Source organism: Microcaecilia unicolor, chromosome 2 (genome assembly GCF_901765095.1).
Source record: "Microcaecilia unicolor chromosome 2, aMicUni1.1, whole genome shotgun sequence".
NCBI classification, from domain to species: Eukaryota; Metazoa; Chordata; class Amphibia; order Gymnophiona; family Siphonopidae; genus Microcaecilia; species Microcaecilia unicolor.
Window position 1 is genome coordinate 440,546,107 of NC_044032.1, and position 27,674 is coordinate 440,573,780.

General features: G+C 43.9%; 1 protein-coding gene across 1 annotated transcript in view; it reads right to left on the reverse strand.

Moving 5' to 3' along the window:
* M1AP (meiosis 1 associated protein) overlaps positions 1-27,674 on the reverse strand; it is a 128,076-nt gene that overhangs the window by 37,324 nt on the left and 63,078 nt on the right. The window contains 3 exon segments of the mRNA XM_030192535.1: positions 5,964-6,144; positions 19,958-20,143; positions 24,875-25,190. Coding sequence (XP_030048395.1) covers positions 5,964-6,144; positions 19,958-20,143; positions 24,875-25,147 — 640 coding nt within the window. The 5' untranslated portion in view covers positions 25,148-25,190.

Sequence of the window (27,674 nt, forward strand, 5' to 3'; positions counted from 1 at the left end):
ATGCACACAGTTGAAAAGGGAGTGTGGCCATGGGTGTGGAATGAGCGGGTTGTGGGCATTTAAAAAAACTATGCACACTATTATAGAATACACCCAGTCTGTGCCTAACTTAGGCGCAGGTATTTAGGCCTGATTTTAGGTGGCATAAATGGGTGCACCTAAATTTTAGGTGCAAGAATGGCGCATGAGCGAATCACACTACAGTGCCAATTTTTAAGATGCCATATATAGATTTTCCCCCTAAGTGAGTTGCACACCTCTGCCATAGCATACCTCTCAGCATGTGGTTTGCACTTACATTCTATAACTCAGTGGCCTGGCTGGGCTGGGGCCCACCCACTTAGGGCTCAGGCCCATCCAACAGTAACACATGGTAATGAAAATGCTGCTCTCCAACAATACTGGCACCTTCGCATGCTCAGTTTTCAGCGCATGCCAGCTGCAGACTACCAAGGTGGAGACTGGAGAGAAGCATTTTCCCACCAGCTGAGATATTTTTTTGATGTGGGGGTGGGGGAGAGAACATTTGGTGCCCACCCACTTCTTGCCTAGGCCCACCCAAAATCTGCTGTCTGGCTACGCCCCTGCTATAACTTAAAACGTGAAATTAGCGCCTACCTTTTGGCAACCTCTTATAGAATGAGGGAGATAGTTCCTACTTTTATGCAGTAATAAATATAAATAAAACAAAACAAGAAAAAAGAAAATAAGGTGATACAATTTTTTTTGGCAAGACTTCGAATGCTGAATCTTGTTCCTCAGGTATGAGCAAAAGATGGCAATATCAATTTTTTTACCTATATATTTTCATATTGTCATCGTTTGCTCATACCTGACCTGAAGAAGGTGGTTCTGTCTTCAAAAACTTGTTAAAAATGTGTTGTTAGTCCAATAAAAAAGGAATCGCCATATGTTCCTTTTTTATTTGCTTTCTTTCTATTCATTACCTTTAAAGTGGACTAATACAGCAACCATGCTACTTTTATGGAATATAAGCGTAGATCAAAGGAGCCAACTTTTCAAAATGTTTTGGGGTGCTAAACCCAATGGAAATGACCCCTCCCTGTACACAGTCAAGGAGCTTGCTCAATATTAGGGGTGCTCAATTGCCCCCCTGAGCTGGCTCCTATGGTGTAGATGTGTTCATGGGTGAGGAATGGGAAGAATGGGGGGCAGGCATAATTGTGTGTAGGGTAGGGAATTTTATATAGGCACATAAGCACATATGTTGCCTTTACAACACATCTGTACCATATGCACATATGTGATTTCCTATCTGTATTGCTACTCAAATGAGCACTACATTCAATCACCATTGAAGCCTGGGATCTAGCAAAGTCTAATTTATGACTATTCTGCTTATACTTTGGCATCTCTCATTGAGATGGCTCTCCTTAGCATGGTAAGAAGCTTTCATGATTACGACAGCTTTTTATTTACTTACAAGTGATTCCAGTGAACTGTAATTCTCCTCACAGAAGAGAACACCAGTAGAACGGCACATGTAACTCTATAAATGTACCTCAGTCCAGACCAATAGCTTGAGATGTATGGAAATGTCAAGGCTAGACTCAACTTTCGGTTAGGTTTGAAATTAAAATAAGTTGTGTATTTTGCCAGATTCATGGGATCCATCATCAAATCTGCCTTCTGTGGAGCTCTCACATTCAATGCAGTTGCTTGTACTCCAATGCAGGTTAGCAATGTAAGTCTGCAGCAACAGTGAAAGCCAAGGTTTTGTTGTCCCAGTATTACATTCAAAATATAAAAAAAGGATTCATTTTTAACCCAGACTTTTCTAAATCCCAGGCTCCTGTGATGGTTGCGCATAGTGTTCCTTTACAGACACATTTTTTGATGTACTTGAAGCAGTCAAGACAGGCTACTTCCTTCGTGAACGGCCAGTCAAGAAGTACAGCAACACAAAGAAGCCTATAGATGTACATATGATGGATGTGTCACCCACAGCAGTCCCACCAACTGATCATCAAAAACTTGTTAAAAATGTGTTGTTAGTCCAATAAAAAAGGAATCACTATATGTTCCTTTTTTGTTTGCTTTCTTTCTATCATTACCTTTAAAGTGGACTAACACAGCAACCATGCTACTTTTTAAATATAGGCAGGTGCCAGGTCACCATGGTACATAAAAATTATACCATGGTGCCTGGAATTTTGTGCCCTTGTGCAGTTTTTTGTGCCTCCATCACCACCACGAAATGGGTCTTCTTTTGCATCCTGTTTTTTCCTAAGAACAACACAATAATAAACATTGTGATGAACAGAAACAAACACAGCATACTTTCTCAGCACTGACAGAAAGCTGTGTGTGAGGTCTCAGTACTGGATAGAAGAGGGTGCTGCAGGGCAGAACTCAGCAGCACTGGCAGAGCTGTGTGTGAGGTCCAGTACTGGAATAGCAGGGGATGCTGCAGATGGTGACAAAGAAACATGAAATCATGTCTGGTAGCAAGTTAAAAACTTAAAGTCCCTGCTAACTCCTTTGATGTTAATACTGAAGTATTTGATTAATTTCCCTTCTAGTGTCCTGATCACAAAGAACGTTCCCATACCAAGACGATGCCTTGCTCTCCTTCCTAATTTTATCTCTGTATAATGTCATTCTTGTCTTCAGCTTCTGGCCTGTTTCACCAGTGTTGCAATCCTGACATATTTTCGGCATCCCAATTTGTATGTTAGGCAGTTGTTTTATGGTTATTGTTTGTTGACTCCTTGTGGCCTATGCACAGAGAATGCACTCTTGACAACATAGTTCCTGGAATGAAAAAATTGCCCTGAAAACGCCAAACAAAATGAACATTCCCATAATAACTGGAAACGACACAAAACAAACATTTTCTATATAAATAAACCCAGAAAACAGCATACCTGTGGCAATGAGTTCTGAGCATTCTGCCCAAGTAGAATGAAATGTGGGCTGAGACTCTGACCGTTTCCCTGCGGGCTGTGTCAAAGAGCCCATTCTTCCTTACATGTCTTGGTGATCAGCAGCTGTTCTAGGGGGCTGATCCCTCCTTAATCAAAGATTTTAGCGGACACATGCATACAGAGTAATTATAAGCATTCCTCAATGTGTAAAGAGGTGTGGTAGCTGTGTTAGCTTTCGACCTGCACGGTCCATCCAGTCTGCCCAATATCTCCTATTAAAAGGATTCACTTCTCTCAATTACACCAATGTAAATAGTCCAACATCTTTGCTACTGTTCTTTTTGAAATTATGCTACTGTATTAGGTTAGTGTTAGAGCGTTAGCTTTTATAGTTTATTTATGATTCTCCGTGCCAATATTATGTTAATATTGTCTCTTAGAATCAAGAGAGGGAAATATGTAACATGATACGAGTTTAATTGTCAGAATTATTGAAATATGTAGCAGAATTATTGATTGTGCTGGATCAGATACAAATATAAAGCAGCTTTAAACACTCATTGAGAACAGCTAGCCTGGCTGTCATCTCCCCCTCCCTTTCCCTGGGAAACTTCTGATAGCAAAAGCTTGGCTAGGTGGTTACCTAAAGCCATTAACACCTCTTCTACTCTTAACAAAAGGACTATTCAAATACAAACAAGTAAAGCTAATCAAGAAATGTACTAAGTTATGCCCAATAAAAAAGGTATCACCTTATTTTCTTTTTCATATTTTATTTTGTTTTATTTCTATTGATTACCTCAATGTGTAAGAAAGGAATGACCCCCACTTACTCCCCCAGTGGTCTCTGACTACCTCCCACCCTTCAAAAACATGAAAGAAACAGTGCATACCAGCCTCAGCTGTAATGGCCAGTCTTATTAGAGAAGCAAGCAGGTCCTTGGAGTAGCCTAGTGGCCAGTGAAGTGAAACATGGAGAAGGGGACCCAGGCCAATAATCCACTCTGTTACACTTATGGTGGAAAGTGTGAGCCCTCCCAAACCCACCAAAAACCTACTGTACCCAAATATAGGTGACACCTGCAGCCATAAGGGCTATTGTAGTGGAGTATAGTTGGGTACAGTAGGCTTTTGGTGGGTTTGGAGGACTCATTATACAATATAAGGGAGCAAAAGTGAGATGTGTACCTGGGAGCTTTTATGTGGTCCACTTCAGTGCTCCCTAGGGTGCCCCACTGCTCTGCTGGGATGTCTGTGTGGCAAGTCTACTAAGATTGCTGGCTCCTCCTAAATCCCAATGGCTTGATTTTCTGTTTTCATTTGGAAGTTTCTTTTTCGAAAATGAACCAAAAAGATACACGCACAGAGCTCAAAAACATCTAGCAAGTGACCATTTGTGGAAAAAAAAATGTTTTGCTGTTTCAAAAATCACTATATTTGCTATTCGGATTTTAGAGGTTTTGAGCAAAACATCCAAAGTTGGATTTAGACATCATATTGAAAGTGCCCCTCCACGTAACTTTGTAAGTAAGTGTTTTGAAAATGAGCCCGTATATGTTATTACTTTTATAAGTAGCCAAACTAGAAGAGACAAACTTTTTGTTTTTTTATTTCTTTTACAGCACAATCTTAGGTTATCAGCTGCAAATGAAAAGCCAGAGATCCACTGGGGTCTATGACTTTACTATGAAGTAATTTAAGCAATCTAGAAAGTATTGTCCTCATTTGCTATAATATTCTATGCTTGTTTTTTTGTTTTGTTTTGTTTTGTTCGAGACAAAATTTCTCTATTTCCCAGTTATCTTCTGTTCTTGTACAATCACATGTTTTGTTTTCTTCTGATCTTTTCTTTTTCTACTTTTGCTTCAGCCTTCCATTTATGCCTACTCCATCTCTATCATTCTCTATTCTTCCATGCCCACCTCTCTCTTCCCTTTTCCCCCCTCCAGCTTCTACTTCCTTGGATTCATTTATCTTTCTTTAATTTCCCCCTCTGTTCTATCCTTGCCACCAAATAACCTCAACCATCTTGTCTACCCTCCTCATATTGATCAGATTCTCAGAATCCATATGCCAACTTGCTGTCTTTTCTCCTCTTCTCTCATCCTCTCTACCCTTTCTGCTGTACAACTGATCAGTGATCCAAACTCACTAGAAGAGCTGAGCATTAATATTTTAGTCTTGATTCCTCAATGGGAAATGAGGCTGTGTGTGCGCGTTGTTTGCCTTTCAGTAGAGAGCTGGTAATAAACAGAAATAAAACGAAACATAGAAAAGAAAATAAGAAGATACCTTTTTTATCGGACTAACAATACATTTTTTTATTAGCTTTCGAAGGAAATATCTTCTTCTGATCAGAAAGAGAGCTGGGAAACACTATGATTTGACATACCCCTGTATATCAACAGGGCTCTACAGGGTATGCCAACTGACGCTGAAGTTAATGAGGAATGGAGAAAATGTCTAGCAGAGTGTCAAGTTTCCATTCTTTTCTGCTTCTCTACCCTGTCGTGCCTTTCAGCCCTCAAATGGCTGCTACTAAAGACAAAATAAGATCATGAGAATGAAGAAACTGGCATTTTTTTTTTCAGTTTCCATGTAATTTAAACTAAACTATAATTTTGTTTTGTCTCCTGAATCACTTAAAACAGCAGTGCTTATTGTGGTTCATCTTTAACGTCATAATGCTTATCCTCATACTTGCCACAAATCTTAATCTAACAGCCTTGATCACTAGCAAACAGAAAAAGTAAGTGAAAACACCATCATAGGCTTAAGATCGTATGTTTCCCTGTGCAAAGAGGATGCAGTTGTGAATGCACTGCATCTAAACACATTGTTACCGCTTTAAAGCCTACACTGGTTAGTGCACTGAGCTGAGATCCAGGGGGAAATGAGTTTGATTCTCATTGCAGCTCCTTGTGACCCTGGGCAAGACACTTAACCCTCCATTGCCCCAGGTAAACAAAACACCTTAGATTGTGAGCCCACTAGGGTCAGAGAAAGTACCTGCACATAACGTGTGCAGCACTTCATAAGTCTAATAGTGCTATAGAAATAAGTAGTAGTACTTACCTTTTGGGCTGTCCTCCTCTCCAGAGCACGAGATCCATTCCACATCCACAGATTCCAGTAAGTCTCCTTTGAAGAGATGAATGACCTGCAGTCTCCTCAGACCCATGAGATCAGTATCTTTCAGCCCAGCCTCCAGCTCTTTCACTATCTCTTTGCCTGACTGGCTGGTCATTATTGTGATCTGAGAAAGGAGGCAAGAATTCAGTGCTCTCTGGCACAGCAGAGACAAGGAACAAATAGTTGAGAGAGACTGAAATCTTGAATATCACAGGTGGCTGGGACTAAGATTTGGAGTTGCTCATGTTAAGGAAAGGATTCTATTCTGTTCTGTATGAAGTCAGTTATACAAGGGGAAGTCAATAAGGTGAACACACACACAGCATCAAAACAATAAAAATGCACCTTATTCACTGACTCCCTTTGTATTTATATCTGATAATTATAATAAACCTAACAACGTGTTTATTTTTCAAGCAGAGATTCATTTTACTGGATTTATCTGTTCACTAGTAGTGAAATTTAACCTGGTGACAAGAGCAGAGGCCTATATGGAAGGAAAAGGGGACTTGAATATACTGCCTTTCTGTGTTTTGTTTTACAACTACATTCAAAGTGGTTTACATAGAGGGGCATAATCGAACGCGAACGCCCATCTCCATGGGCGTCTATGTCCGAAAACGGATATGTGAAGAGGCGGGACAGACCGGATTATCAAAAAAGATGGGCGTCCATCTTTCGTTTCGAAAATACGGTTTGGATGGGCCAAATGCCATGGATTTGGTCCCTTCTGAGATGGGCATTTTTGTGGTTTTTTTTGCGATAATAGAAACTAAAAACGCCCAGCTCAGAAACGTCCCAATCCAAGCCATTTGGTCGTGGGAGGGACAAATGTACAACACTACCATAGCTCTTAGGGGTGAAGGAGGCAACTACATGTGAGTACAGTGGGTTTTAGAGGCCTCCTATTTACCAGCACAAGTGTTACGGGTGGGGGGAATGGGCCTGGGTCTGCCTGCCTGAAGTGCTCTGCGGTACCCACTAAAAGTGCTCCAGGGACCTGCATACACAAAGGCCTCTAGGAGTTGTTGCTGCTATATAACATTGGCACAACAGTTGACACCTGAAGACTAATCTCTCTGAAAACATCCTTTATTGGAATAAGCACGCTTACTCACAGTTAACTGCAGATCAGAGGTTGTGCCCCACTGGCAACGAGTCTCGCTGGTACTGAGATTAGCAGTAGGTCCGAGCCGGCAGAATGGTGTACAATGCCCTCTTTCAGCAACATTCAAGGTAAGAACTAAGTGCTGTAACGTGGCTAACACATGAAAGGGATCTAAAACTGTCTTACACAAATGGCCACTACCTCATGGACTACCGGAAACAAAACAGGGCACACTCTGATCCAGTAAGCAGAGGGAAAAGCACCATGGGAGTAGAGCCTACCAATTACCAACATCGTGAGCATTTAACACAAGCTAGTTGAATCACGGAACCCAATACCCTACACCCACCACAATGCATTGCTGATGTGACTCTGCAGTGCCCTTAACAGAAAAGGTGTCACACTCACCCGAGACCCACATCAGAACCAGGGAAAGGCTGTCAGAGGATAGAACACATTCTGCTGTCATGGAGGTCGGTACGGCATTTGAGGCTGGCATACAGGCTGGGAAAAAAAGTTTGTAAAGTGAGTTTTTTTTGGTGGGAGGGTGTTAGTGACCACTGGGGGAGTCAGGGGAGGTCATCCCCGATTCCCTCCGGTGTTCATCTGGTCAGTTGGGGCACTTTTTTGGGACTTAGACCTGGAAAAAAAGGGTCCAAATAAAGCGGACCAAATTCTTGTCAAAAACGCCCTTCTTGTTTCGATTATCAGCTAAAGACGCCCATCTCTACTCGGCCGATAACCACGCCTTCACCACGCCTCCGACACGCCCCCATGATCTTTGTTCGTCTCTGTGACGGACTGCAGTTGAGGACGCCAAAAATCGGGTTTCGATTATACCGATTTGGACGCCCACGGGAAACGGACGCCCATCTCCCGATTTGGGTCGAAATATGGGCGTCTTTCTCTTTCGAAAATAAGCTGGATGGTATATACAGGTACTTATTTGTACCTGGGGCAGTGGTGGGTTAGGTGACTTGCCCAGAGTCACAGGGAGCTGCAGTGGGAATCAAACCAACCCAATTCCCCAGGATCAAAGTCCACTGCACTAACCACTAGGCTACTCCTCCACTAGAGTGGTACAAGTTAAAACAGTACAATGAGAATAATTCATACATTAGTGTTCTCTGTCTGTATTGCAATATTTGGTTTTTACAGATTTGTTGTTTTATGTCAAATAACATTTTATTTCATGTATTCAATTATTTATTTGTATTCTCATTATAATGTTTACGTTTGTGCCACTCTAGTGGTTCTCGATAGGCTTCTGCTCTTGTTGACTGGATTCATCATTTACAAAAGCTAGCCCCTCTATATTTTTATCAGATTTAAACCTTGTAACAACAAACCTTTTGAATACTGTTTTCAGTTCTAGTCTCTGTATCTCAAGAAATATTGAGGAACTGCAAAAGGTAGAGAGAATGATGAAAAATGATTAAGATGATGGAATGGCTCTTGTATAAGAAAAGGCTAAAGAGGTTAGAGATCTTTAGCTTGGAGAAGAAATAGCTGAGGGAACTTATCCATAGAGGTCTTTAAAATCATGAGTGGGGTGGAACCAATTGACAGGGAATAGTTATTTATCAAACAGTTCTGGGACTAGAGGATAATCCATTAAACTAACTAGTAACAGATTTTAGAAAGTATCTTTTTTTTTCAGTTAGGCTAGGCTAGGATAGACTTCCTGGGGATGGATACATTAGCCAGTATTTAGCCAGGCAGCAATAGGTAGCTCCATCCCCCGCTTATAGGAATGAGCAGAATGGAATGGACTTTCCTATATGCAATCTCACAGGGACTTCAAGCCCCAGTTTCCTGCCAGACTGGGTCACCTGATGGACCATTAGTCTGACCCAACATGGCCTTTCTCCTGTTCTCAAAAAACTGAGACTGTATATGCAATATATGCTTAGTTAAACATACACAACTAGCAAAACCATAATTACTAAATGTGCTTAATTATGCATTCAAAATCAAAATGTATACAGAAAACAGAAAATTACAAGGGACTGCAAAGGAAGGGTTAGAAAGCACTGCACATAACAGTAACCAACATGAAATTATTCTTAAAGATACAAAGAGAAATATCTAGCTTCCTTAAATTTTCAGATAACACGATAAGACATAAAAATACATTTTGACAGCTGACAGGGCAATTTGCAAGTTCAGAGTCAATTTTTACCTGCACACTCTGCCCATGTGTGTATCTTCAGTTTGAGACGGAAACCTGTCCTGGAGGAATCCCCAACCAGTAAGGTTTTCAGAACATCCACAATGAATATTCAAACTCTCTCATGCACCTCCTCCACTGCGTGCACATCTCTCTCATGAATATTCATTGTGGATATTCTGATAAGCTGACTGGCTGGGGATTCTCCCAGGACAGGTTTGGGATCTATTTCTATGCACTGCCTCCACTGTATGCAAATTGTGTTGCCCCCATTTAAATGTGAGATTATATTGTTTGTGTTTATAGTACAATTCTGCTGTGAACTATTAGTTCTCCCTGGACAGATTTCTCTTGCAGCCACACAAGTGAAGTTACTCCCCCATGACGTAACGGACCCGGACATATAGCAAAGCTTAAAGCTTTAATTGAAACGCAGTTTACTACGCCTGCGTGCAGCTTCCCGCCATATCTCCCCCCCATAACCCCTCAGAAGTCACCGCCCCTTTCCAGTTTTATTCTTCCCGCTCTGGCGGTCAGACCCGTTGATAAATCGTAGTGCAGCTCTCGCGTTTATTTTTTTTTCTTTTGTTATTTTTCTAATCTCTCTTTCTCTCAAAAATTATCAAACAATTTAATTTAGCAGCCCTCCTCTGTAATTTAGCAGCCCTCCTCTTCCCGACCATGTCGGCGAAGAAACATGGATTTAAAAGCTGCTCACGCTGTACCAATAAAATGTCCCTCACAGACCCGCATGACCTGTGCGCCCACTGCCTAGGCACGACGCACTTAGACTCCAGCTGTGAGAAATGTGCAGCCATGCTCCCTCGGACGAGGCAGATAAGACATTTGAAACTGAAAGCAGTACAGGACTTACCTCAGCAGTCGGGTAAGAAAGCCAAGAGTAAAAAACGGCACTGTGAGGAACCCCCGGAGAGTGCCTTGCCTAGCAAAAGGCAACAGTCTCTGCCACCACAACTCCAACTAGTTGTCGGTGCTCAGACTCAACCCCAGCAAGCACCATCTGCTGAGAAAAACCAGCATGGTCGTTCTGGGCACCGCAGCACTTCTTCCCCACTGCATCCTCGGCACCGGGAGCGTGCCTCTGATCAAATTCGGCACCGGGAGAGCCTTTCTCCTGCACGTCGGCACCGAAGCAGCTCCTCCTCTGCTCATCGGCACCGTCAGGACTCCTCCCACTCGCATCACAAAGCTGGCTCCTCCCACTCATCGCATCACACGGCTGGCTCCACCCACCCTATGCATCACAGCCACAGCTCCTCCCCTGCTTCACTCCATCAGGGTTACTCCTCCCCTCCTGAGTTGCAAACTGCTACAAAGCACTTCTCTGACACCTCTCCTCCTGCTCTGGCTCAGGCAATGCCTCTCTCTCCACAGGACAAACAGGCGATACTCTCTCCTCACCACCATTCAGGAGTTCAGACAGCAGTCTCTCCTGCGGATTTCTCCTCTATGCCACTGTCCCAATCAAACCAGGATATTCTCCATCTGCTGCGTGCTTTTTTGGCTAATCACAATCTCTCAGCTCAACAGCACCCCACGACCAGCCAGCAGCCACCACGTCCAGCGGCGGCAGGGTTTTCGCCCCCGGATCGACCAGCCCCTCGGCAGCGCTCACGCTCCGAGTCCTTTTCAGACTCTCTGGCTGCAGACAATTTTTCAGACTCTGGCTCTTCCCCACCCCCATCTCAGAGATGCTCCAGATCATCCTCTCCTGACGCCCACTCCGATCTCCTCGCGGGCTCTCCGGGTCTACCTTCTGACCCCTCTCCCCCGCTACCATCTAAATCATCTCAACCAGAGGATACTTCCTATCCAAAATTTCTCATGAAATTGGCATCAGCCTTGGATATTTCCTCCTCTTCTCAACCGGATCCCCGATCCAAAAAATTACAGGCTCTGCGCTATAAGGAGGCACCGAAAGACATTATCGCGTTACTTTTGCACGAAGTGTTGGCGGACCAGCACAAGTTAGTGTGGTCTACCCCATTAACATCTCTCCCCACCAAGAAGAGTTTGGATACAAAATACAAAGTCCAAGATACTTGGGGCTTCGGTAAACCACAACTATCTCACCACTCCATAGTGGTCCAGTCCGCCATGCGTAAACACAAAAGCTCACGAGACCATTCAAATTTTCCACCAACGAAAGACATGAAGCTCATGGATCTCATGGGTAAGAAGATGTATCAAAGCTCCATGCTCAATGCCCGCATAGGGCTTCACATCTTCCATTACACCGACTACCAATTCACCATACTAGACAACTTCTCACGAGCACTGGATTCCCTCCCTGCGACACTACAACCTCAATTCCGGCCACTGCTTCAAAATCTGGAAGAATCCGCCACCAATCTAATTAGAGCCGCCCACGACTCATATGACACGTCGGTTCGAGGGGCCGCGGTAGGCCTTTCCACACGCCGGTTAGCGTGGCTAAAAGCATCCGGCCTAAGGGAGGACGTTCATAACAGAGTGGCTGATGCTCCCTGCACAGGGGATAACCTGTTTGGTGACGGAGTTAAGGATATCATCGACAACATCAAACAAGATTGCACCACTCTGGACACCTTGGAAGAGGACAACATCAAGCAGCCCAGGTCCTCCTTTCATCGCTCGTCCTACGGCACGCCTAAGAGGAGGTATCAACCTCGGCGACAGTACCCCTTCAATAAATACAACACAAACTACAGGTTTAACAACAAGCAACATAGACCTCAGCAGTCTAAGAAAGCATATCGTGAGCGAAGGACATCCAAACCAGCGCCCTCAACGGCGCCCAAACCCTTATCCTCTTTTTGACAAGCAGATGGCTATGCAGCTACCGGTGGGAGGTCGTCTTCAGTTTTTTGCCCCCCATTGGCCCCCTATAACATCAGACAAGTGGGTCCTCTCCATTGTCAACCAGGGGTACCTACTTCACTTTACGACCCCCCCACCTCTCCCCCGCATAGTCACTTCACAGGTTCCATCGTCTCACGTCCACCTACTTCACGACGAGATTTCCCGCCTCCTGCGCATCAGGGCAATCGAACCGGTACCAGAATGTTCCCAGAATACAGGATTTTATTCCAGGTTCTTTCTTATTCAGAAGAACGGCGGTTTGCGTTCTATTCTGGACTTACGCTCCCTGAACAAATTTCTAAAAAAAGAAAAGTTCCGCATGACGACTCTCCAAATGATTCTGCCACTGCTAGATCAGAACGCATGGCTCATGTCCCTGGACCTGCAGGATGCATATCTCCACATCCCAATCCACCCAGCGTCCAGAAGTTACCTGCGTTTTCAAGTCCACTCTCACCACTATCAATTCCGAGTCCTTCCCTTCGGCCTCTCCTCAGCACCACGAGTGTTCACAAAATGTGTCATCACCATCATCGCTCACCTTCGCCAGCAAAGGGTCACGATCTTCCCTTACCTCGACGACTGGCTCATCGCGTCGCCAACTGCTCAGGAGGCCCTCCACTCTCTAGACAAGGTCACCTCACTTCTCCAGACTCTGGGATTCCTCATCAACTTGGACAAATCTCACCTCATTCCCACGCAACATCTCGAGTTCATAGGAGCGGTCCTCCAGACCCCGCAGATGTTAGCGTTTTTGCCCCTCAACAGGGCCACACGGATTTCCATCCTCATCGCCCACCTAACCCAGGTCTCAGTCACCTCTGCCCGAACGTTACTCGTGCTTCTGGGCCACATGGCAGCTACCATTCCAGTACTTCCGCTAGCCAGGCTCCATATGAGACCCCTACAGTGGCACCTCCGGGACAAGTGGATCCAAGCTCTTCACCCGCTATCTGCAAAGATACCGCTCTCTCACAGTCTAAAGACCTCGCTGCAATGGTGGGCCCACGCCCCCCATCTCCTCCAGGGTATGCCCTTCCGGCCTCCCCTGCCGTCCGTTTATCTAACAACCGACGCCTCCAAGCAAGGGTGGGGAGCGCATCTGGGCTCCTACATGACTCAAGGACTTTGGACGCCCAAAGAAATGACATACAGTATCAACCTGCTAGAGTTGCGAGCCATCAGATTAGCGCTTCAAGCTTTTCAGCCACACCTCTCGCAACAGCGGATTCATGTGCAGACAGACAATCAGGTGGCCATGTACTATGTCAACAAGCAAGGCGGCACCGGCTCCCGACAGCTGTGCCGGGAAGCTCTACATCTCTGGCAGGTGGTCCTGAAGCTTCGGTCCACCATCTCAGCCTCCTACCTGCCCGGAGTGCAGAATACCTTGGCAGACTCACTCAGCAGAAAACTACAACCGCACGAGTGGTCACTCAAGACCACTGTTACGCAAGATCTGTTCGACAAGTGGGGTCACCCTCTCGTCGATCTCTTCGCATCCCCACTCAACGCCAAGTGTCGCAGATTCTGCTCCAAGTTTCCCAGTCAGCGCAGACTGGCAGAAGATGCCTTTCACATTCCGTGGACAGAAGGCCTCCTCTATGCATTTCCTCCAATCCCTCTCATCTCCAAGACAATCCAAAAGGCCAAGTCAGACGGAGCATCTCTGTTGTTAATAGCTCCGTACTGGCCGAGACAAGCCTGGTTCACGGCTCTCCTGAACCTCACGACATGCCCTCCACTTCCGCTGCCGCTGGAACCGGACCTTCTCACACAGCAGCAGGGCAGTCTTCTGCACCCAAACCTCGCATCCCTCCGCCTCATGGCCTGGCGGATCAGCCCCACTCCAGCCTGATGTTCTCACACGGAGTGCTGAGGGTCCTCCTCGCGTCCAGGAAGGACTCTACTCTCAAGTCTTACAATGCAAAATGGCAGCGTTTCTCTAGCTGGTGTTCCGGCCATCACCTCCACCCTGCCAACGCTTCTCTCTCCCGCGTCTTGGATTACCTGCTCCATCTTTCAGAGTCACAGCTGTCTTACTCCTCCATCCGGCTCCATCTCTCAGCTCTCTCGGTGTTCCATGACCCGGTGGATGACTTATCCCTCATGCAACACCCTGTGGTGAAACGTTTTCTCAAAGGACTCATGCATCTCTATCCTCCCATTCGCCCTCCAACTCAGGCATGGGACCTTAACCTAGTACTCAATGCACTCACAGCCTCTCCATTTGAGCCACTTCAGTCTACCGACCTCAAATATCTCACTTGGAAAACACTGTTCTTGATCACGTTGACTTCGGCACGGCGCATCGGCGAAATCCAGGCTCTCGTCCACTATCCACCCTATACTCAACTATTACACGATAAGGCTGTGCTCCGTACTCATCCGAAGTTTCTACCGAAGGTGGTCTCACCTTCCCATCTCAATCAAGTCATCATGCTGCCTACCTTCTTTCCTCCTCCACATGTTTCTGAGGACCATAAGAGATTTCATACGCTGGATTGCCTGAGAGCCCTTACCATCTACTTGAATAGAACTAAAGGCACCAATAGGCCTTCTCAATTATTCCTTTCACTCCGCTCCCCTCACTGCTCAAGGCCGGTAACCAAGGGGACTCTATCCCAGTGGATTGCGAACTGTATCACCTTATGCTACCAGCTTGCCGCAGCCACTCCCTCACAGATTCCGCATGTTACAGCTCATAATCTGAGGGCCATGGCGGCCACGAAAGCTCATCTGCAACGAACTTCCTGCAGGATATTTGCAGAGCAGCTACGTGGTCCACTGTGCACACTTTTGTGAAACATTACTGCCTGGATACCGCTTCAGCTACTGATGCGGCGTTCGGCCAGGCGGTCCTGTCTTCTGTGTCCTGAGGCGTCAACTACCACCTCCTCCTCTCACAGGTACCAGTTTTACCTTTTTTCTTCTGTTCCTTTTACAGTACCATGTATGCCCGCAGGGGCGTCTTGTTCACCTGTTACCTGTGGAGCTGGGGAATCTTCACTTGTGTGGCTGCAAGAGAAATCTGTCCAGGGAGAAATAGAAGTTGCTTACCTGTAACGGTAGTTCTCCTTGGACAGATGATCTTGCAGCCACACAATCCCTCCCAACCCTCCCTTAAGTTGCCGCTAGCTTTTTTACCAAACTGGAAAGGGGCGGTGACTTCTGAGGGGTTATGGGGGGGAGATATGGCGGGAAGCTGCACGCAGGCGTAGTAAACTGCGTTTCAATTAAAGCTTTAAGCTTTGCTATATGTCCGGGTCCGTTACGTCATGGGGGAGTAACTTCACTTGTGTGGCTGCAAGATCATCTGTCCAAGGAGAACTACCGTTACAGGTAAGCAACTTCTATTTCCTATATTTTTGTAGTTGTGTAATTGGCCCTTTCTGAGCCCATGTTCCCTGCTCCCAGTGTCTTATGGGCTTTCCTTATTGGCTTGCTTTGTCTCCAAGCATGCTGGGTAAGGAGCCTGCTCCCCCTCCCATTGTGTCTGTGAAGAACCAGAATGTCCACTGGATACATGTTTCTCCTGTAATCTTGCTGCTTAACCTTTTCAAGTTCCTGTGATTTCATTGTATTTTGACCACATATTTAAGTATTTACCAGCCTCTCCTGTCTGATAGAGTTGGATCAAGAACAATTCTCTTCTGTAGGGGCAGTGACTCTATTTCCAATACATCTCAATAGTGAGTGTTTCTGTTTTTCTTTGGATTAACTGCATTAAAGAACTTTCCAAATTACTTAAGCGTGCTGTTCACCACCGCTGCCTTGATTTTCTCTCCTCACATGATATTCTTGACCCACTACAATCTGGTTTTCGCCCTCTCCTCTCAACCGAAACTGCGCTTACTAAAGTCTCCAATGACCTATTACTGGCTAAATCCAGAGGTCTCTATTCCATCCTCATTCTTCTTGATCTTTCCGCTGCTTTTGACACTGTCGATCACAGCATACGCCTCAATACCCTGTCCTCACTTGGATTCCAGGGATCTGTCCTTTCCTGGTTCTCTTCCTACCTCTCCCTCCGCACCTTTAGTGTTCACTCTGGTGGATCCTCTTCTACTTCTATCCCTCTGCCTGTCGGCGTACCTCAGGGTTCTGTTCTTGGTCCCCTCCTCTTTTCTATCTACACTTCTTCCCTTGGTTCATTAATCTCATCCCATAGCTTTTCCTACCATCTCTATGCTGATGACTCCCAAATCTACCTTTCTACCCCTGATATCTCACCTTGCATCCAAACCAAAGTTTCAGTGTGCTTGTCTGACATTGCTGTCTGGATGTCTCAATGCCACCTGAAATTAAACATGACCAAAACCAAGCTTCTCATTTTTCCCCCCAAACCCACCTCCCCACTCCCCCCGTTTTCTATTTCTGTTGATGGCTCTCTCATTCTCCCTGTCTCCTCAGCTCGAAACCTTGGGGTCATCTTTGACTCTTCTCTCTCCTTCTCTGCTCATATCCAGCAGATCGCCAAGACCTGTCGTTTCTTTCTTTACAACATCCGTAAAATCCGCCCCTTTCTTTCCGAGCACTCTACCAAAACCCTCATCCGCACCCTTGTCACCTCTCGTTTAGACTACTGCAATCTGCTTCTTGCTGGCCTCCCACTTAGTCACCTCTCCCCTCTCCAATCGGTTCAAAACTCTGCTGTCCATCTTGTCTTCCGCCAGGGTCGCTTTGCTTTACTCATACTACCCCTCTCCTCAAGTCGCTTCACTGGCTCCCTATCCGTTTTCGCATCCTGTTCAAACTTCTTCTACTAACCTATAAATGTACTCACTCTGCTGCTCCCCAGTATCTCTCCACACTCGTCCTTCCCTACACCCCTTCCCATGCACTCCGCTCCATGGATAAATCCTTCTTATCTGTTCCCTTCTCCACTACTGCCAACTCCAGACTTCGCGCCTTCTGTCTCGCTGCACCCTACACCTGGAATAAACTTCCTGAGCCCCTATGTCTTGCCCCATCCTTGGTCACCTTTAAATCTAGACTGAAAGCCCACCTCTTTAACATTGCTTTTCACTCGTAACCACTTGTAACCACTCGCCTCCACCTACCCTCCTCTCCTCCTTCCTGTACACATTAATTGATTTGATTACTTTATTTTTTGTCTATTAGATTGTAAGCTCTTTGAGCAGGGACTGTCTTTCTTCTATGTTTTTGCAGCACTGCGTACGCCTTGTAGTGCTATAGAAATGCTAAATAGTAGTAGTAGTAGTAGTAGTTTTGAGTCTTTTGCTGGTGATGTTAATACTGGTTTAGCTCTATGTCAAACTTTGTGATGCAACACTGTGAGGACAGAAGACAAATAGATCTCATGCATACTCACTGTGGAAAACCTAACTGGGCGAGGACTGAGGTTGGACATCCCTGGTATAGAGTTTAATATGCAATCTGTGCCTGAACCAAACATGCCCCTAAGCATGCCTCCTCTAAATGTGGCTAAAAATATAAGGAAGGCATGAACCAGAGACCAAAACATCACAAATGTTCAAAAACTCCATACTCAAGAAGTCACAATTTTGGGGCACAGACTGTACAAATCTGCCTAGCACCACTCTTATTTCCCAACTACTGGGAATGTTGCTGAAGCCCACTCCAGCCTTCATCCTGATCTGTTTTTTCCCCATTTATAGGACCCAGACCCTGTAGGTACACTATAATAACTTTCAATTCTCAAAAAGCAAAATTCTGTTAAAATTATTTTATATTCCCCTTATATCATTTTTAACCACTACAATGGGGTACACATACTAGCACTAAGAAACAAATCCCCCAGATAAGGGAAAGTATCTCCACCCACATATAGGAAAACCACCTAGGTGTAGTCCATTCCTAAGCTACTCAGGGTAGACAGACTAACCCAGTCCTGAAAGGCGGGGAGTGGATTAGTAGCGTGAGAGATTAGTAGCGTGAGAGACTGCAATCTGTAGAAGAAATAACATTGACTGAAATAATGATCTGTATGCATGTTTGCATACTTGGACTAACCAAGCATTAGTGATCTGCATGTATATTTACATACTTGAATTAACCAAGAGTTTGGACTGATTTAAAACCCCAGGAAAAGGGGAGTTGGACCCATTGGTTTTCAGGGCGAACTGAAGCCCTAGACTTATCTGGGGTGACCTGGATGAAGGGTGGTTGAAATGGAACCATTTCACCCTAAGTGAGAAAGGGACCTGTTGAGAAGACTTAGCAGCCCAGGATGCCTAGGAAAATAGAGTCTGATCTCTTTAGAAATCTGAATTTTGGCTTATGCTTAAATGGTGATTTGGGTTTGCAGTTTGGTAGTACTCTGGATTTTGGCTTATACTTCAGTAAGCAGTGGATGGTGGATTTGGTTTATAGTTTGGCAAACAGTGGTCTACATTTAAGCTTAGATTTCAGTAAGTGGTGGATGGTGGTTTTGACTTGCATTTCAGTAAGCAGTGGCTCTTTAGCAGTTTTCAGAGGGAAACCCTTGGCCTACACTGTCAGGATCACCAGGCCAGTAACTGATGCTAAGAGGTTGGAAGCAAGGAACTGCCTTATCACTTTTTTTTTTCCTAAGCTCTACCTTTGCTATAGCTGTATTTGTATTTTGAGACTTCTGCAATACGTTAGGAACAGACATGAATCCTGATTAACCACCCAGGGACCAGATTTGTATGTGAAGCTCCCAATTTTTCAATGAATATCTCCATAGCTTTTTTTTAGCATAAACTTGCTACCAGTACCTTATAAGACTAAATTTAAATCTCTATGTTTGATTTTAAAGGCCCTCAGACAAAATGGGCCAGAGTACTTAAAGAATAAGATAACCCGTTACAGACCTTTAAGACCTCTAAGGTCCTCTCAAGGATCATCACTATCTGTACCCTCATCAAAAGAAATTGTACAATATGATACCAGCCAGCGAGCTTTCTCAGGAGTAGCCCCCATGCTCTGGACTTTACTCCCAGAAGGGCTATGTATAACTGAAGACTACCTGTACTTCAGGAAGCAGGTGACAGCCTGGCTCTTCTTCCAAACTTTTAATACATAGGGTGACTGACTATATACCCATTCTGCACCTGAACTAGCTTGCTACACATACTGTAACTTAGATCAGTTCCTTATCTCTTGCTTAACTATACAAATAACTTGCCTTGATTTTAGCTAACCATCACATTATCCCAACTGACTCTGTACCACGCATTTTGTTCCCATCATATATCTGCTCTTGGTCCCTCAGCTATATGGTAAGCCATATTGCAGAAAATCTTTACCATCATATCTATGTTAGTTGAATGTTCTAATGTATGCTTATTAGGTGTATCATTACATTGTATTATATCCCTGGTATTTGAATTCCAGTGCTGTTAAATGTGTATATTTTTGATACTGTTTCACGGTAGCTCTATTATTAGGTTTCAATTTACTGTTTTCAAGTTTACCTCATTTATTGTATTTATATTTATTCTTCGTTATTTTACTGTTGTTATACTGTTAACAAAATTGTACATTTTATGTTAAACTTTAAGGCGGTTAATAAATCCCAATAAATAAATAAATATTAAAGGTTGTTGTTTTTATTAGGCATATGATTGCAATTTGTTATTCCAATGTGTATTTATTGGTCTCTTTGTACTATAAAAACTTGGAACTAGTATACAGTATCTCTAGATAAATGTGTCTTCTTCACCTCTCCCCCCCCCCCCCCCCCCCCCACAATTCTGACAGACCTCTGTATTGCCCTTCATGTCATAAATTCCTGCAGGTATGTGTGCGCACCTCAAAGTGTCTTAAATGCTAAACAGAACATCTCACCTCCACAGAGCAGCTGCTGTGTGGGCCTCCTGCCATCATATGTAGTGAATACTGTTTAAACTGCTGCAAACCATCCAGAACCGCGGGCTTCATACGCTCCACTTTAGGCTGGAATGAACCTTCTTTAGGTAGTGATCGTAGCTCTGAGACACAAGACTGCAGCCGTGGGAAATTCCCTTTAATTTGCTGTGAAACAATGTTTAGAGAGATCAATGTTCTCTTACAGAAATTCACTGTTGGGATTATCATAAATCAAAATATGGGATATCAAGCCTATAAAAATAGGAATGTAGTTTCAGAATTCTGAAGGCTACATTGCCTTATACTGTATTATTTAAATTGTGTTTAATAAAAATTTTCAATTTAAAAAAAAAAAAAATAGGAATGTAGTAACTGCTAAATGAGCATTTTCAAGGATAAATGATATCTGATAATCTATACATATATGTGAGAGAACAAAAAAAGGTAAACCCCATATTTCTGAATCATATAGAAATCTCCATATCTTTTCTCTACTTACTAAAGTAATCACTCTTATCAATATATTTAATATCAAACTGCTTTGTTAGACATATACTTTAGAAAAATTAAGTTTTATACATTAGTAACATTTCTCTAAAACTCTCTAGTCCTAACCTCACCTCATTCATTCAATACTCACACTCCTTCCAACCAGCTGCGTTGTACTCAGTTGTCTCACTTAATCAGTGCGTTTCTCTAGCAAAAAAGGTTCCGGTACTCAAATACCAGGCCACATTCAGGAGTGGGGTGATCACTGAGGGACCCACCCCACAATAGCCAGGCCCTCTGCAAGCAGTCACAGAATCTATGACGAGGCAGAATTTGTGTGTAGAGCCTGAGATCTTTCATTAAAACTTGGGGACCACGGGTCAATTTTAGCAGACAATGGAAAGGTGCCGATACTCAGTACCCCCTCAAAAAAAGCCCTGCACTTAATACTCTTGCCTCAATAGCTCATAAAGCTCCAATTTACATTGTCATCATCAGAACAGAACTGTAAAGATGTGTTTATGAGTTGATATGTTAAAACATTATCAGATAACTGATGATGACGATGTAAATTGGAGCTTTATGAGCTATTGAGGCAAGATTATTAAGTGAGACAACCGAGTACAGCGCAGCTGGTAGGAAGGAGTGTGAGTATTGAATGAATGAGGTGAGGTGAGGACCAGACAGTTTTAGAGAAATGTTACCAATAGAAATCAAACAAAATAAAACATGGAAAAGAAAATAAGATGATACCTTTTTTATTGGACATAACTTAATACATTTCTTGATTAGCTTTCGAAGGTTGCCCTTCTTCGTCAGATCGGAAATGTTACTAATGTATAAAAAGTAATTTTTCTAAAGTATATGTCTAATAAAGCAATTTGATATTATATATATTGATAAAAGTGATTACGTTAGTAAGTAGATAAATATTTGTAATCAGATTGAAATCTGGGAACTCAGTAAAGATTTAGAGCATATCTTTTCTCTGAGAGCTACCTTGTCACATCTCTTTACAGACTTACTTCACTAATGAATCTTCAGTAACTAATAAGAACTCTCACATGGTTCACAGCAGCCTCTGATACTCAACTAGTGCAATACAAACCTCTCCCTAACATGCCACATTCCCCAAATTTTAGGTTTTTCAAAGAGAATTTCAAAGCTGATTTTTTTTCTCTGTGTGTTCTCACAGCTTTGTAAAAGGAAGCAGACTTTATCCTGCTGAGGCGTGGCAACAGCAGCAGGTTCCGAGTGAGAACAGGAGAGGCAGCTGCCCTTGAACATACATCTCCTCCATCCAGTATTTTATAAAAACTGGGTACTTGGAATAGGTGGCAATTTTCAAACTGTCAAAGACCACCCATGCTTCTTACCCGTGGCCTTTACACCAATGCTGAAGGTAAAATGTGCGTGTACATCTCTTGAAGAATTGTCAAGCGTACAAAGTGCATACAGTCACTTGCACCTGCTTTCTTTGTGGACAAAATATATCTGTACATCTGAAACTACAATCCACATGTATAATTTTTCTCCCCTGACCAGAACTCAACCTTGGAAACATCTCCTGTTAACATAAACGTGTGTAAGTGCTACTGAAAAACTACATAATGCTGAACAGATAGTTATCCATTTACGGCACAATATTCAAAAAAGCTGAGCTCCTACATTTATGCTACTTAGGATCCTAAATGTGAGCCCTATTTTCATCCAAACTTAGGGCCCTGTTTACAAAGACGTGCTACTATTTTTGGCGTGTGCTAATCCGTGTAGATGCCCATAATATTCCTCTGGGCACCTACATGGTTAGTGTATGCTAAAAACGCTAGCACAAAGTTTTCATATAAAAAATTTTCATCTTAATTTACGGTCTCAAATTTATGCTTATAAATTTAGGCCTGCCATTCATTTGCCTAGATTTGAGACTAGTGTTGAAAATCAGTGCAAAGCTCCTAAATTTTTTTCTATACCCTAAATCCACCCCTGTTGCCACCCACTTTTTATGCTCCTAAATTTAAGCATTTACCCCCCGATTCTATATAATGCAACCGAAATTGTGCATGCAAATTCTGGATTTATGAGTGCAATTTAATTACCTTAAAAAGCCAATCAGCACCAATAATTGGCAATTAACAAGTATTGACACTAATTGGCCTTAATTAGCATTTACGCGCACAACTTACTAAGTATATTCTATAAGCTGGGGTGCATAAATTCTAAAGCGAGCTGCCAAAACGGGGGCATGGCCATGGAATGGGCGGGTCATGGGCATTCTGAAAATTTACGCACAGGGTTATAGAATACACCTGCTCCAAGCCTAGCTTAGGTGCAGGTGTTTACAGTAAGTTTTACTTGATGTTTAGATGTGCCTAGATTTAGGAGCAGGCATGGCTCCTAAGCGTATTCTATAAACTGTGCCTAAATCTAGGCACAGTTTATAGAATATACCTAGACGGAAATTTTTTCAGCGATGATTTTTCAGGTGCCATATTGTAAAGGGGTCCTGCTTCCTCCGCTCTGGGTTGGTGCCGGCAGTCCTGTTAGGCTCACAGGTGGCCGGTAAAGAACGAAACTGCCATTTGGAATTAGGGCCAAAGTGTTTTATTCTCAATTCAGTTCCACTCCCAACATCAAATGCAGTTCACAAAAACTCCTGCCAACATTCAGTTCCTTAACAGTTCAGACCCACTTCCTTTGCACTACCTTCCCCTCTCCCTCAGAAGGACTCAGTCAAAGTTCAGCCTGCTTTTCTCTACATCCCAATAGTTCCAACATTTTGACAAACAGTCTCTTCACCGGAAACCAATACTCAATTCACCTGTCCTCTTCACAGCACCCAGGAGGACCCTGTACTGAGCAGGGCTGGCAGTTTTCCTCCTACCTCACAGCACCACAACCCCTGTGGCCTCTCACACTGCCTTCATGTGCTGGACAGGGCTACATTTACATTCTCACACTCCATGGCAGCTTACTCTTCCCGCCCCCAGGGAAGCTCCAGTGGCAGGCCCTTTCCATCCTCCACATACTCCATGGATTCTCTCTCTTGATCAGTTTCCTCTCTCCCCCCTCTCTCTCACAGCTGGAGGGAATTATATACTGGTGATGCAGCCAAGGGACTGAGCTTCACCTCCCCTTCTCCCTCTAGTGGGTAAGGGAGTAACTGGCTCACCTAGCACTGAGCCATTGCTCCCCCTGCTGAGGTTAGAAATCCGTTCCACCCTTTTGGGGCTACCCTCCTCTCTCCTTCTAGCAAGGGCTTCTGGGAACTGTAGTTCTGGGGTTAGCTGCTTCTCTGTGGGGCCCCGAGTGCTAGCTTTGTCACAATATACAGAATCTAATCCTTAGGGCTCAATATTCAGCCAGTTATGATCAGTGTTTTGCTGTCCACCACCAGCATTAAACCAGAAATTCAATGCCGGGCCAAGTCTGTACATTGACACTGAATTTCTGGGTTTCCAGAGCCAGCTTACATAGCTGCTTAAGTGTGATATTCAGCACTTAACCGGTTACGGACTACCATATAAAGAGAGAACTGACTTTTATGCAGTCCTATTTATGCGTTTAACCTAGCTGGTTAAGTGCTGAATATCGGCACTTAACTAGCCAAGTGCTGACTCCACCCCCAGAACGCCCCCAAAGTAGCCGGTTTTCATTTCAGCACTAACTGGTTATTTTCAGCGACACTAAGGGGTCCTTTTACAAAGGTGCAGTAAAACGTGACCTGCGGTAGTGTAGGTGCATGTTTTGGATGCAAGCTGGGCCATTTCTTTACCACATCTGGAAAAAAGTTTTTTGTTTTTTTTAATGGGCTAGGACATGGGCGTGCGGCAAAATTAAAACTAGTGCGTGCCTATTTGTGGCCTGAGCCCTTACCATCACCAGTAAGGGATCATGTGCTACCCACGCAGTAACCATGTAGCACGCGCCAACTGCCGATTACTGCCGGAAACACCACCCACAGTAGAAAATAGAAAATTATTTTCTACCGTGAGATTCAGCGCATGCCAAACTCAGAATTACCACCAGGCACAGGTGCTAGCCCGGCAGTAGTGCTGATTTTGTGCAAGCTACCCGCACGTTAGCCCTCCCGTGCCTTTGTAAAAGGGCCCCTGACTGATTAAGTCAGGAGCCATTTCTGCCCAGCTAAATCACTTTGAATACTGACCCCTTAGTGACATTTTTTAGTACAAATTTAGACACCTAGTCCTAGTAAATTTTCAAATAGGTCAAATTTAGGGGGTCTTTTACTAAAGATTAGCTTGAGTTATCTGCAGCAGGGCCCATTATATTCCTATGGGCCCTGCTACAGATAACTCAAGCTAATCTTTAGTAAAAGACCCCCTTAGGAACCTAACTCTGAAAGTTAGAAGCTTCATAGTCTTTTGTAAGACACTGAATGACACTCACTACAAAGGGAAGGAGACATTCATGCTGATTGTGTACCACATACAGGCTCAGGAGAGGAATTCGGCAGGGTCCATCGAGGCTGCAGGCAAGAGATAGGAAGTTCTCCAGAGCCTCACAAAGGCTGGAGCAGGTGCTGCCCCAAAAGGGTGGTCCAACATCTATAACCAGAATTCGTGGAGGCTGTCGTGCATACATGGTCATGGAGTACGGCTTAGTAGTATAGCCTCCGACTTTTGCTTCTGAGAATGGCCTCAAGGAATTCATTCTGTTCATGTAGAGAACAGTAACTTCAGCGGCAAAGGCAACTTATCTAAACCTAATGGGGAGTGAAAAATAAGTAAAACATAAACAAAACATTATTAGTTGTAGGATTAGAAATTATACAAAACCAATGAGTTGTCTCCATTTCATGCAGGAACAGGCAATTGTTATGACCTGTGATAGAAATGAAGGGATTTCCCATAATTCTTATGTAAATTATATTCACATAGTAATTCATATAAAAAAATTCCCGGGGCATGCTTATGATTATAATTGTCTGTCCTCTATCCACGTGATGGTGAATACTGAAAAGACTAAAACATTGTGAGTAGGAGGAATGAAGGTTAAAAAAAAAACAATAAATGAGTCTATAGTAAGAGGGATGACTTTTTTTTTAATGCTGAACTCTGCTGGCAGAATTAATCCCGGATATTCAATGTCGGGTAATGTTCAGGCACCAGCACTGAATATTTGAGGCTAATTCAGGATAAGGAATCCACCAGGGCTTATCTGGCCCTGGCTGAATACTGGCCAGGACCCACATAAGTGAACATAGATTTGCTGCTCACCTGTGACTCCCATTGCTCATGATCCCCCTACCTACAAATAAGTACCTGTATACAACATGTAAGCCGCATTGAGCCTGCATGAGTGGGAAAGCGCGGAGTACAAATGTAACATAAATAAATAAATAGTTTGGTAGCTGGGTTATTCTACTCTAAAAATGGAAAATGAGATGATACCTTTCCATTGGACAAACTATATATTTTTGACTAGCTTTTGGAGGCCAAAACCATCTTCTTCAGGTCAGGGCAGTATATCATAATGACAGTATACTCTCCTGACCTGAAACAGCAGGTTTTGACCTCTGAAGACTAATCAAAAAATGTATTGCTAGTCCAACAGGAAGGCATCACCTTATTTTCCATTTTTTTATTTTTATTTGTCAATTTGTAATATACTGATTTGAATATTCAGTTTTTAACATTTATATCTGCTACCTTTATATTTTGCACAGTATAGGGGGGGAAGTGCTACTGTTTTGTCATGTTCGCCCAGTGGAGATGTGAGCCCTTGTGCCCAATGGAGGAGGATTCCTCACCGGGCTGTTGGCCAACCCTGAGTTCCCCGTGCCCCCCTCCGTTCCCCAGGGGTTGAGCCCCCAGGTGCGGGAAGCAGACAGCAGAGAGAACTGAGTCCAGAACAAAGTCCATGGGGCACGGCCAAGCAATGGGCAAAAGCAGGACCAGGAGCAAACAGTGGTCCGTGCCACGCAGCAAGCAGTTGCAGATCCAGGAACAGGCAAAGAACAATATCAGGCAGCAAACAGTAGCAAGTCCAGGATCAGGCAGAGGTCAAAACCAGGCAGCAAATAGTAGCAAAACCAGAAGCACTGCAACTACCCAGGAAACTGAATAGAAGCCGAAGCGTGGAAGGACTGGAGGCAGGGCTTTAAATAGGACAGGAATTTAGCCCAAACATGCACAGCTGTCTTCAAGATGGCTGCCCCCACCGGAAACGCCCTCAAGCCCAAATATGGGCTTCCTTCCGGAGGCTGCCCAGCTCCAAGATGGCCGCCCCATCCTAAGGCGCTCACCTCTGAGATGGCCGCCCTATCCTGGAGATGCCCAAATCCAAGATGGCCGCCATATCCTCAGATGTCCATACCTTGCGTAAACAGGGAACATGACACTGTTTCTCTTTTTCGATGCTGCATTACATGCAGTGTCCAGCTTCTTGGAGAATATTTTTGTCTATATATTTCTATTTTTAGTTTGTGATTACTTATTCTATACTGGGTAATGGTCTATCTAACTTTTGCCTGTGTGAATGAGCCCATCATTGAAAGTCTGTGCAGGATCTACCCATATTAATATTACTTTATTTTACCAAGTAGTGTTTTGATGTTCTAGTGTCACTGTAATGTTTATGGTACTGCCTTTTCCTATGTAGGCTCTTGTTATGCAACTCCTGGAAGCTATTATAGTATGGTAGAATTGCTCTATAGGTTCTGAGTGACATTTGTAGGGTTCTGTTATAATTTACCTCCATGGCCCCTAACATAGCGAATCTATATGTTGCAAAGTTTGAGAAAATACACCTGACAGAACATCCTTTTAAAGAAGAAATTAGATTATGCAAGAGATACATTGATGATATCATCATTTTGTGGAAAGGTGACATTGAAAGACTAAATTTGTTTTATGACTAGCTTAACATTTTGGATCCTAACTTAAAATTCAAAATGCAAAATGATTGCCAGGAACATAGGCGCCCGGTATAAGAGGCTTAGAGAGGCTAAGCCTCCCCTGCTGTGCTCTGAGGGGTTTAAATTGTTGATTTACCTCTATCCTCACAGCAGGAGCTGCAGTGAAAGCCCTCTAGCCTTGTGTAACCAGTTGTAGAAATTGGTTTATGGTTTAATTTGTTTATTTTACTGCTGGTAGAGCAGGGGGGGTTGGCTGGAGGTGTCCTGAGTTGCCAGGGAAATATTTAATGAGGATGACTTCCTGACCTGCACTGAGGACAGATAGCAGCA